This window comes from Myotis daubentonii, chromosome 7 (assembly GCF_963259705.1).
Source record: "Myotis daubentonii chromosome 7, mMyoDau2.1, whole genome shotgun sequence".
In the NCBI taxonomy this organism is placed as follows: domain Eukaryota; kingdom Metazoa; phylum Chordata; class Mammalia; order Chiroptera; family Vespertilionidae; genus Myotis; species Myotis daubentonii.
Window position 1 is genome coordinate 53996491 of NC_081846.1, and position 12022 is coordinate 54008512.

Consider the following 12022-nt stretch of genomic DNA (forward strand, 5'->3'; position numbering starts at 1 on the left):
ATGTAACTGTTACCTCAAGGGTTCATTTAAATAACCATTAGGATTATAAACATGCATTACAAATATCTGAATTTGGCATGAAAAGATGAGTGTAGGAACTTCTGGTTAAACCTATTAATTTTTTTTTTAATCTGGGCATTTAGAGAAAGGCTTGAGAGTATGTATATTTTCAGAGCACGTTTTATTTATTACTGTCTGCCATGCCTAGCATAGTGCCTGGTATATAGTAGATCATAAATATTTGCTAAAAGAATGAGGACTACATTTCTAAGTGTAGGCCATGAAAATGATTCTGGGTAATGCCCAGGGTCTTTGAACTCAGACTCAGTCAATAAAACAATGGCTCTAGATGCACAACAAAAGGTGCTTTGTACCCTCAGAGTTTCATAACATGACAGACAAGAAGGTTGTATACACAATAGTGGCAATGATTGTAACAGTCACTAAACCAGCTTGTGTCCTGGTTTGTACTTGCCATAGCTGTTTTTTGCAGCCAGATCTGCTTGGCTTGGTAAAATTCCAATATTTGAGTGCTATTTGAGGAAGTTCCAAGTCAGGTAAATTAGCAGAGGAACTAAACCTCACCAAGAAAAAAAAAAAAAGTACCATGAGTAGGAAGGAATAAAGACCACACAGTTGGGACCGAAGGAATGGGTGCCTTAGATAAATATCTACTTAAAACTTGCCTATTCTACCAAATCTTTTTCAGTGTTCTTCTACCTCTATTCCACTACAGCTCCTCTCCTCTAACTCTCATTTTTAAAGAACCTTTACTTAGCCCTGACCTGTGTGGCTCAGTTGGTTGGGCATCATCCTGTGCACCGAAAGATCGCCACTTTGATTCGGTCAGAGCACATGCCTGGGTTGTATGCAGCAGGCAGCCAATTGATGTTTCGCTCACATCTGTTTCTCTCTCTCTCTCCCTCTCCCTTCCTCTCTCTCTAAAAATCAATAAAATAAAATGACTAAAAACTGCCTATAGTTAGGCATAACCCAGATTCCAAAGCTGCTGGCTTATTTAGGACATCCAATGTTCTGGGCTAGGAAGATCTTTAATTACAGAAAACTAACTTCTAGTGGGTGTTATTTGAGTGATCTATGTAACTGACTTAAAAATCAGTTAAGGGCTAATATCACAGGAACATAACTTAACCTAGACAAGTCTTTCATGCCAAGATCTGTGAATCATCTTCCCGTGCAAATAAAGGCTTCTCCGGGAATACTGTGGTACCTCCAACTTGAGGTTATTCTTTCCAACCGGTATCACTTCTAATAAAATGACTGTTAGGAGATGGCAACATTTAAAAAGTATACTGAGAAGAGAATGATGTTGAAAAACTTTCCCAAGTTCCCTTTAAGTATTTGTGAATGATTATCAGAATATTGGAATTCCAAGGTCACATTTGTAAATTGAGTTTAGTAACTGCCTGCTTCCAAACAGAAAGTAAGACAACTTGCAGTGAAAACCAAAGTGCAAGTAAGCCAAAATATTTAACACAAGTCAGAAACAGGAAACAAAAGTTAGAGAAATGAGGAGGTAAAGAATTCTTAAGTTCTGTTGAGGAAATGGAGCACAAAATTTAGTAGGGAATTTCTTACTCACAGAGACCAAAGAAAATAATAAAATGGGGTCATATCTCTCAATTTTGAGCTAAAGAGAACATACAAGTTCTTCAGCAACAATAAATATTTATGACCAAAAAAAGGAAGAAAAGAAGGGAGGAAGGAATAAGTAAAGGGTCAGAAGTGAAATATCTATGGAACATTTACAATACATAAAATTTACACACATTGTTGCATTTAATTGTGAGCATAACCCTGTCAAGTAGATATTATTAATTTTACAGTAGAAAAAACCAAAGTCACAAATAGTAAGTGATGAAATTGGGACTTCATGCCTATCTGATTCTATAGCTCATAAAACACACTCAGAGAAATGAATCTCCCCTACCTCCATCTCATCTGCACCTTCCAACTCAAAGCGTCTGTGTATACACGTGCATAATTTTTCCTTCTATATCCAAGCTATATTCAGAAAGTATAACTGAGAAATTTCAGGAAAATGCCAGAAATAGCAACTACAAGTTCAGCATTCTCATTTCAACTACTATAATGGTAGCAATATCTCCCCTATTTACATGAAATATAACATGCCTTTTTGTACTTTATTACAGCCAAATATTTAGAGAAAAATAGGCATATCTAATTTGTTACTTGGTGTACTGCTCTTTACATTTTATCTGTACGGGGATATCTAAGAGTTATGCTGAGATCACAACTTCAGGGAGGAAAAGTACATCATATGCAGAGGCCAGTGAACTGGTTTTGTTTTCCTACTATAACACTCCCAAATAAAGTGGCCCTGTTTCAGAAAACAGTGCTCACACCTAGCTTGATTCCAGTCTAGCATCACTCGCCAAGGAATCCAATGTACTAGTAATAGTTTCAATAGGTAGAGGGGATCAGCAACCTAGAAGGTTGAGAGGAGCTGGATTGTTGGATCCCAACAAACGGTGGGGAAAAGAGCATCCAGCCCTAAAGGCAGGAATGGGCAAAGACTAGGCAAATTACACATTGAAATCCAAGCAGGAAACCTGTCAGGAGTCTAGGCATGTAGACGAAGTTTGAAAGCTACTGTTAAGGGAAGAGGTTTCAGATGAGGAAGGCTCCATTCTTTTGGGTCTGAGCCAGACAACACAGAAACTTCAGCACAAAAGTCTGACTTCCTACAGCTGTGCAGAGCTGAGTGAGCAGTGTCTGACGATTGGCACGCAGGACAATGTTCAATATTGTAAAGGCTCTTATTGTCTGGCAAAGAAACACAGATGGATGGAGTGACTTGCACAAGCATCAACCTATGGCAAATTCATCACCAGAACTCATATTCCCTGGGTTTTCTTCCAAAAAACCCTTGACCCATTTCTTTGGGTGACTCTACAGTGAAGGAGACAAGATTGAAGATAGTGGTTGTGTTTCAGATCTCTCATTGATTCTCTCTTTGATCCTTTTGCACCATAATCATAGTCAGTCTGACCAACTGCATCCCACAGGGCTCTACGGAACCAGGGTCCTGTGGCTGCTTTAATATTTAAAGTAATCATAATTGCAAGTTAACTCAAATACAATCTAATTTGAAGTCCCTTTATGGGTCACATACATTTGAATTATCTATACAAATAATTCATGATTACTTTTAACTACATTGAACAGCAATAGGTTAACCCAAAAAGGTAGGAAATCCTAAAGTTGCATTATTGGGCACTATATGATGCCTTCTCCCTCTTACCCCCAAAACATATATAAATGGATTTATTTTTACTGAAAGCCAACATGATAATTAAAATCTACGTATGACACCCTAAATAGCTAAATACATGCAGAGAAGCAAACGTTGAGTGCCTTTTCCCACTGAATGCTGAGAATTCTATAAAATAGCATAAAATTTTATTCAGTTTAAATTAAGTAGCACTTGTCACAAGCTATTATTTAATGTTTTCTACCAGTTTTAAATTAGTCACTGAATAGGCTGTCAAAATAGTAGCACTGTTAGAAACTTTATGTATGCATTGTAAATTCTGGCACAATTTCCAATTCTAAAAACTAAACTAGACATTTAAAGTATGATTCCTGTTCTCATTCTCTATTTTCAGTGCTTACCACAATATTTAGTACTAATGTGCATATGAAACAAAAATAATCCTAGTACTGTTAACTAATAGCACTCTGGTATATGACCTTTGCAACTACAATGGCTATTTCAGGATCGTGTTTTTATAAATTATAACTAAGACACAGATGCCAGAGATAGCAATCCAAATTGACTTGAGATTTCTGCACAAAGTTGTCTTTCTAATTGTACTGCCTTTCATTAATTATGTCCTATTGATTGTCACATTGTATTATATCTGTGCACGGCATGATGTTAAAGAACATAAGGCAGGGAGTGAGAAGCAGTGTGAAACGTTGTAGGCATTACATTTTAACGCGATAACGTTTGTGTTGAGTCTGAATGCCTACAGTTAATTTAGAGAACAAGTATTTTAGTTAAAATTTTAACATGTTTAGCAAACCAAGTATTCATTAAGGTAGGCAAGGTAGAAGGATTGTGAGAACTCCTGTGTAACAATTATCACGCCTGCGGTTCTGTGAGCAAGAAATATATTTTATTTCAGGTGGAGGTGCCCTGTGTGCTGCGGTATGAAACTCTTTGCTTTTTCTCTTCAGGTCCTCAAGGGTTTCCCAGAATGTTTACAAGCTGACATATGTCTACATCTCAACCAGACTTTGCTACAAAACTGCAAAGCCTTTCGGGGGGCAAGTAAAGGTTGCCTTAGAGCTTTGGCAATGAAGTTTAAGACCACCCATGCACCTCCCGGAGACACTCTGGTTCACTGTGGGGATGTCCTCACTGCACTTTATTTCTTATCCAGAGGCTCCATTGAAATCCTCAAAGATGACATTGTAGTAGCTATTCTGGGTGAGTGTTTTAGAACTGGATGGGGACAAAGTCAGTTACAACCTGGTGCGATGCAGAGTTTAAAACCACATAAAAAATGACCGATTTTATTTATTCATGGGTACAACTTAAGACTGATGGGTAATTTTAAAGCTTCATTTCAATTCAAATCAAATTAACCTCTCTTGACTCTCACTTTTCCTCTGATATGTAAATGGTTCTATGATATTCTTCTGTCCTTGGTAGCTGTGTAGGCATTTGATGGCCATTATATGAAAATAGTCAGTATTCTCCTTTTCATCTTAGAGGATTTTGGATTCATGCTTGATCCTTTTACCCCTTAAATAAAATGTACATATTGTAAGCATAGTAGCTAGAATGTGCCAATGCCCTGTTGGACTGGGTTTAGGTTTTGATGTATTTCACCTATTTGCCATGCACTTTAACCTGCTGTGTGTCATCAAACGGAATTACTTGAGTCGTTACCTAGGAGATAAGAGCTATGAACTTGCAGTGAGGATATTATAATTAGCAATAAACTGGTTTGAGTGCAAAAGAGAGTCATCTGTCCAATTGGTCTCTTAAAAATACATTAAGTCAGGGTGAACATAGCTAAGGTATATATGCTGACTGGCTTACTTTTTGCTCATTCACAGTCATATAAGCTAATTAAAATACAAAGCCCAGGCTGAATTTAGTTCTGGGATTTTCATTGATAATACCTATACTTAAGTACCCAAACTGTAAAGAATATTAAGATATTCTCCTTTTCTCTCTCCAAATTCACTTGAAGTCTTCACAAGTTGTGATTATTAATTCTATTTTTTAAAAGTTAAGCATTATTTAAAGTTAATGTATTTGCTCTAATATCAATTTTTATTATAAAGATATGGGATCTGATTTCTTCCCACTCAATTCACATTTAAGGTAAGAACACTACAGCATATTTTTAATATTTAGAACTTTATTGTTTCAAAGTCTTTGATGGTTTCCATGGTCGGGTATATATGAACTTGTCTAACAAAAATGAAGTTAACAGCCCAGCTGCCATGACTCAGTGGTTGAGCATCAACCTATGAAACAGGAGGTCACAGTTTGATTCCCAATCAGGGCACATGCCAGGGTTGTGCGCTTAATTCCCCGGTGTGGGGTGTGCAGAAGGCAGCTGATCAATGATTCTCTCTCATCATTGATGTTTCTATCTTTCCCTCTCCCTTCCTCTCTGAATACAATACAATTATATTTAAGAAAAATAAAGTTAACAGATCCAGGGAGGTTTTTTCTAAATATGAAAAGAAACCAGGATATTTGCAAGCAAGTACTATTTTACACTTATTAATGATCTTTAAAAGTTGTGTAATCAATAATCTACATGTAATCAATAATCTATCAAGAGTTATTTAGTACATATTCCACAGGCACAATTTTTTTTAAGTGTCTTGACATTCAGACAGAAAAATCTGAGCCGCCAAGACATTCAGGGAAAATATTGGAGGGAATTTAAACACAAGTGGTGCGTAAAGATTTTGACTGGAGTCAGAATGCATGGGATTTATTCATAGTTACTCTCTCCCTCCTGTTACCCATCTAAGTAGGTCACCTTGACCTAATCAGTTGAACTCTTTAATCCTCTTTACATATTCATAAAATTTGGATAAGAATTAGCAATTTCTTTATGAGGTTATTTAGGGTATTAAATTAAATAATGCACCTAAGCATTGACACAGTGCCTGGCACCTACTTAGCCTTTAATGAGCATTTGTTGCTGCTGTCATTATCATCCTCACTGTTCAGCCAGGCAGAGGGGATGGGGAGGGCCCATCGGAAGCCAGACACTAAATTAACCCCAGGTTTGGAAAGAGTGCAAGGATGCACTTTTATAATAAAGGCCATGTGATAAGAAAGTATGAATGTGTATGTTGAGAAAATATAACTAGATTATTAAACAATGGGATAAATTCATTAAAGGCAAATCCAAAATTGGTTACTAAAGGAAACAGGGTATGTTCAAATTGTACCCCTAGTTCTCTAAGTGGGAAAGTGTTCCACCATAACCCCATGCTTAGCATCTCCTGCAGAGACCACCCTGAGATAGAAAGTTCATGAGTCTGACTCACATAGCCTTTCTCATATTTCTGCATTGACAAAATTAGACCACACCTATATGACAAGGCCCTTTATTTAGCAATGTGGGGGATAGCAGAGTAAAGCCATATTTGCTGCTTTCTAGTTGTTTAGCCAAAGAATCAAAACAAGAAAGTAGTTGGGTTTATACTAGGACCAGTGCACTAAAAGGCAAATTCTACTCAGCAAAGTAGTTACTATGAGGTGACTACTCAAGAGCCTGTTGGGCATGGGTTTTATATTTGAAACTAGAGGCCCAGTGCATGAAATTTGTGCACTGGGGGGTGGATGTCCCTCAGCCCAGCCTGCACCCTCTCCAATCTGGGAGCCCTCGAGGGATGTCCAACTGCCAGTTTAGACTGGATCAGGCCTAAAATGGCATTCGTACATCCCTATCACAATCCAGGACTGCTGGCTCCCAACCACTTGACTGCCTGCCTGATTGCCCCTCACTGCTTCTGCCTGCCAGCCTGATCACCCCCTAACCACTCCCCTGCCAGCCTGATCGATGCCTAACTGCTCCCCTGCAGGCCTGGTCCCCCCCAACTACCCTCCTCTGCAGGCCTTGTCCCCCCCCAACTACCCTCCCCTGCAGGCCTGATCGCCCCCCAACTGCCCTCCCCTGCAGGCCTGATCACCCCTAACTGTCCTCCCCTGCAGGCCTTGTCCTCCCCAACTGCCCTCCCCTATAGGCCTGGTTGCCCTCAACTGCCCTCCCCTACAGGCCTGATCGCCCCCCCGCAACTGCCCTCCCCTGCTGGCCCAGTCTCCCCTAACTGCCCTTGCCAGCCTGGTTGCCCCCAACTTCCCTCCCCTACTGGCCTGATCTCCCCTAAATGCCCTCCCCTGAAGGCCTGATTGCCCCCAATTGCCTTCCCTTGCAGGCCTGGTCCCTCCCAACTGCCCTCCCCTGCTGGCCATCTTGTGATGACCATCTTTGACCACAGGGGAAAGTCATCCTGTGTATTGGAGTGATGGTCAATTTGCATATTACCTCTTTATTATATAGGCTTTTTAGTTCAGAGATTAGTCAGTGGTTCCCTTCTACTTGTAGCAAAAAAAAAAAAAAAAAAAAAAAAAAAATAACATTCAATTCAGATTTCTTTAATTCATTTTCTTTTTCTCTTTTTTAAAGGGAAAAACGATATATTTGGAGAAATGGTTCATCTTTATGCCAAACCTGGAAAGTCTAACGCAGATGTAAGAGCTCTAACATACTGTGATTTGCATAAGATCCAGAGAGAAGACTTGTTAGAGGTTCTGGATATGTATCCTGAGTTTTCTGATCACTTTCTCACAAACCTAGAGTTGACTTTCAACCTAAGACATGAGAGTGCAAAGGTATATGTGGACTGTTTGCTTATTTCTTATACTTTTGACATTTTCTTTTATTGTTGGATTGCTCAAATACCTCTGAAAGGTCAAGCAAAATATTGTAACAAAACTACCAATTCTGAATATTTGGAAGAAAAAGCCTATTTAATATTGAATTTCTAAATTATAGGGAATGAATTTAGTCTAATTACTTTCAAATATATTAAATAACTCTAAGTAGGTCAATTAAGTCTTACCTCTTAGGAACTCTTAGGTAGCATACTTGATATAAAATAACCTTGGCTTATATTGGACAACTATTTGTAAGAAATGGGTGATTCTAGAGTATTGAAATTTCCCTAACCAAATTTATCTTATACAGAGGTTAAATATTCTCTCAGCTATTTTTTATACCAGACATTGGTTACTAATGTCTTTTTAATAATAAAAAAGTAAACTTATTCCACTTTATATCCATATTTAACACAATTTCCAAATGACATATGTAAAAATTAATCAGGTTTATTCCTGCATCAAAATTAGTACTTCAGAATGGATAGCATATAGTCTAATAAAAATATTTTGTGATTTTACATAAAATCTTTTTAAATGAGTTTTGAGAGTATAGCCCTTATATCTCTCACTCTCCTCCATTATGAACATACATCCTTATGATCTACCACTGTTTCAAGAATATATAACTTATGTAGCAGCCCACATTTATTATTAGATTATTCCTCCATCCTCCCCCACTCCAAAAAAATCCTGTAATCCAAACTCCAATTCTAAATATTTTTTTGGTCAGAAATAAAATTTTGGGCTTTAGAAACTTTCCAATGTATCTTAATGCTAACTATATACTCTCTGCAAATAAAGATCCTCAAGTAAATAGCTAGGTAAAAGATGGCAGATTTAATTCTTCCTGGAGTTACAGTCATTCCCATGTACTGTGAGAGACTTAAATTTGTTTTATTTACAGTTGACATTCAATATTATCTTATTATTAGTTTCAGGTGTACAGCATAATGTTTAGACAATTATTCAATTTACAAAGTGTCCTCCTGATAATTCTAGTACCCACCTGGCACATGCATAGTTATCACAATATTACTATTTCTCATGCTCTACATTACATCCCTTTTCCTTTTTCACTGTTTTGTACTTCTAGCTCCCTTCACCTTTTTCACTGGAATACCCAGCCCTCCTCTCATCTAGCACCCCTCGGTTTCTCTATATCTGAGTCTGTTTCTATTCTGTTTGTTTATTTAGTTCTTTAGATTCTACATATAAGTGAAATTATATGGTATTTGTCTTTCTCTGACTGGCTTATTTTATTTAGCATAATACCATCTAAGTTCATCCATATTGCCCCAAATAGTAAGATTCTTTTTTATGGCCAAGTAACATTCCATTGTATATATGTACCACCACTTTTTTTAAAAAAAATATGTTTTTATTGATTTTAGAGAGAAAGAGGGAGAGATAGAAACATCAATGAGAGAGAAACATCAACATTGATCTGCTGCCTCCTGCATGCCCCTTGCTGGGGATTGAGCCTGAAGCCTGGGCATGTGCCCTGACTGGGAATTGAACTAGTGTCCTTCTAGTGCATGGGTAGATGCTCAACCATTGAGCCACACCATCCGGACCCACCACTTCTTTATCCATTTGTCCATTTATGGGCACTTGGGTTGCTTCCATATCTTGACTACTGTGAATCATACTGCAATGAAAGTAGGGGTGCGTATGTTTTCCAATTAGTGTTTTGGATTTCCTCAAACATATAACCCAGAAGTATAATTTCTGGGTCATAAGGCACTTTTATTTTTAGTCTTTTGAGGAACCTCCATACTCTTTCTATAGTTGCTACACCAATTTGCAATCCTACCAATAGTGCATAAGGGTTCAATTTTCTTCAATCCTTGTCAACATTTGTTGTCTATTGATTTATTGATAATAGCTATTCTGAAAAATATGAGGTGATATCTCATAGTTTTAATTTGCATTTCTCTGACAATTAGTGACATTGAGCATATATATATTAGTTATCAGTATGTCCCCTTTGGAGAATTGTCTTTTCAGGTCCTCTGACTGTTTTATAATTGGGTTGTTTGTTTTCTTGGTATTGATTTGTATGAGTTCTTCATAAATTTTGGCTATTAACCCCTTGTAGAATGTATCATTGGAGAATATGTTCTCCTATTCAGTGGGTTGGTGTTTTGTTTTGTTTTTTTCACTTTCTTGATGCATTTCTTTGTTGTGCAAAAACTTTTTAGCTTGATTTTTAAGGTCACTAGGGTACTAGATTTCACATATAAGTGAAATCATATAGTACTTGTCTTTCTCTGACTGGCTTATTTTACTTAGCATAATGCTGATCAGGTCCATCCATGCTATCAAAAAGGGTAAGATTTTCTGCTTTTATGGCTGAGTAGTATTCCATTGTGTAACTATACCACCTTCTAATCATTACCATGCAATTTAAACATCACAGCTAATTATAATTAGTTCACTCTCTTTTTTCTCTGAAATAATACACATTCTGCAAGGATTTTAAAAATTATTATTGTTTTATTTTAACTTTACAAAGTTACATAAAATGCATTCCACATGAAAGAACATAGTCTCTAAATGTCGTCAACATCATCCCCAAACATTTCTGATAAATAACTTCTAAAACTATAATTTCGCATATTATGGAAAATGGGAAATGATTAGAATTATTCTATCAGTCTACTTTATAATTTAGAGATAATCATTAAGCAAAGCATCATGGCTGTTTGCCTACAGTCTAATAATTAAGTCTCACAGTGGTTGAAATCATATGAAATTATGAAATAGTAAAGAGTTTACTGATAATACATTATTTAAATTAAATAATCTTCCATTTTATCTTCATGTGCTATTAACAAAGGCTGATCTCTTACTACGATCACAGTCCATGAATGACTCAGAAGGAGACAACTGTAAACTACGAAGAAGGAAATTATCATTTGATAGTGAAGGAGAGACAGGTAATTCATTCTATTTATAAAGTTGAACTGTAGAGCATGTGGTTATTAGCTCTTTTTACTTAATTGCTCATTATACTTCTGATGTCAAGGGGAAACTTTACTCAGGTTTTAGGAAGGCAAATCCTTTGCTCTTATTCAGTAGCTAATGATATGGTTCCTTATTGACAGCTGTCAGCAATGTCATTCAACAGAGCCTTCTGATAGCTACAAGGACATCACAAATAGAGAAATAGCATAGATTTTTTTAAAGGAGGCCAATTAATAACAGCTGAATAACTATGCCTCAGAATTCTGAGCAGAGTGTTCTGGAGAGAAGAGTCTTCTCACAGGCTCAGTGCTTAGTCCTCACACATGCAGGACATGCATGAAGATGGTATTCTCTGAGGTACTTGCCATTCTTTGTCCTCTCTAGAATTTTCTGTCCTTTTAACTACTCTTTATGTTTCACTCATAAATACAACAAACATACATTTAACATTTCATATTTTTAAAGAGCTACTCCATCTCTGAGAAACAAATGGTGTAAAACAACCCTTGTCCTCCCGAAGAAGAGAGATGATAAACCCTCTATTATTCCAAATATAAATACTAGGTGCTGTAACCAGAGTAAGCAAACCTCCGTGGGAAGCCAAATGAGGATACTTCTAATTGTGCCTGGGCAGATGGGAGAAGGCTTTCCTGAAGAAGCCTTCACTCTTACCTCATGCTGATCCATCACACATTCCAGTCTTCACCTCATTTGGCCTCTCAGCAGAATCACTATAAACCAATTCTCTTCTTCTTCTTGTGTATTTCTCTCTTGGCATCTGTGACTCTGCACTCTTCCTGTTTTCCTCCTACTCTCAGTAATTCTTTGAAAATAGTCACAAAATTATTATCTTTTAAACTTGGCCATTAGTTACTAGAGTTTCTCAAGGCATGGTCCTAGGCCAGGGGTGGGCAAACTTTTTGACTCGAGGGCCACAATGGGTTCTTAAACTGGACCAGAGGGCCGGAACAAAAGCATGGATGGAGTGTTTGTGTGAACTAATATAAATTCAAAGTAAACATCATTACATAAAAGGGTACGGTCTTTTTTTTTTTTTTAGTTTTATTCATTTCAAACGGGCTGGAT

The 12022-nt window shown here is 37.2% G+C and overlaps 1 protein-coding gene across 1 annotated transcript in view; it reads left to right on the forward strand.

Annotated features, from left to right (window-relative positions):
• LOC132238850 (potassium voltage-gated channel subfamily H member 7) overlaps positions 1-12022 on the forward strand; it is a 146774-nt gene that overhangs the window by 110488 nt on the left and 24264 nt on the right. Inside the window, exons 7-9 of the mRNA XM_059704878.1 lie at positions 4225-4477; positions 7716-7921; positions 10809-10908. Of these exons, the coding sequence (XP_059560861.1) occupies positions 4225-4477; positions 7716-7921; positions 10809-10908 (559 nt within the window). The remainder of the gene's footprint in view (positions 1-4224; positions 4478-7715; positions 7922-10808; positions 10909-12022) is intronic.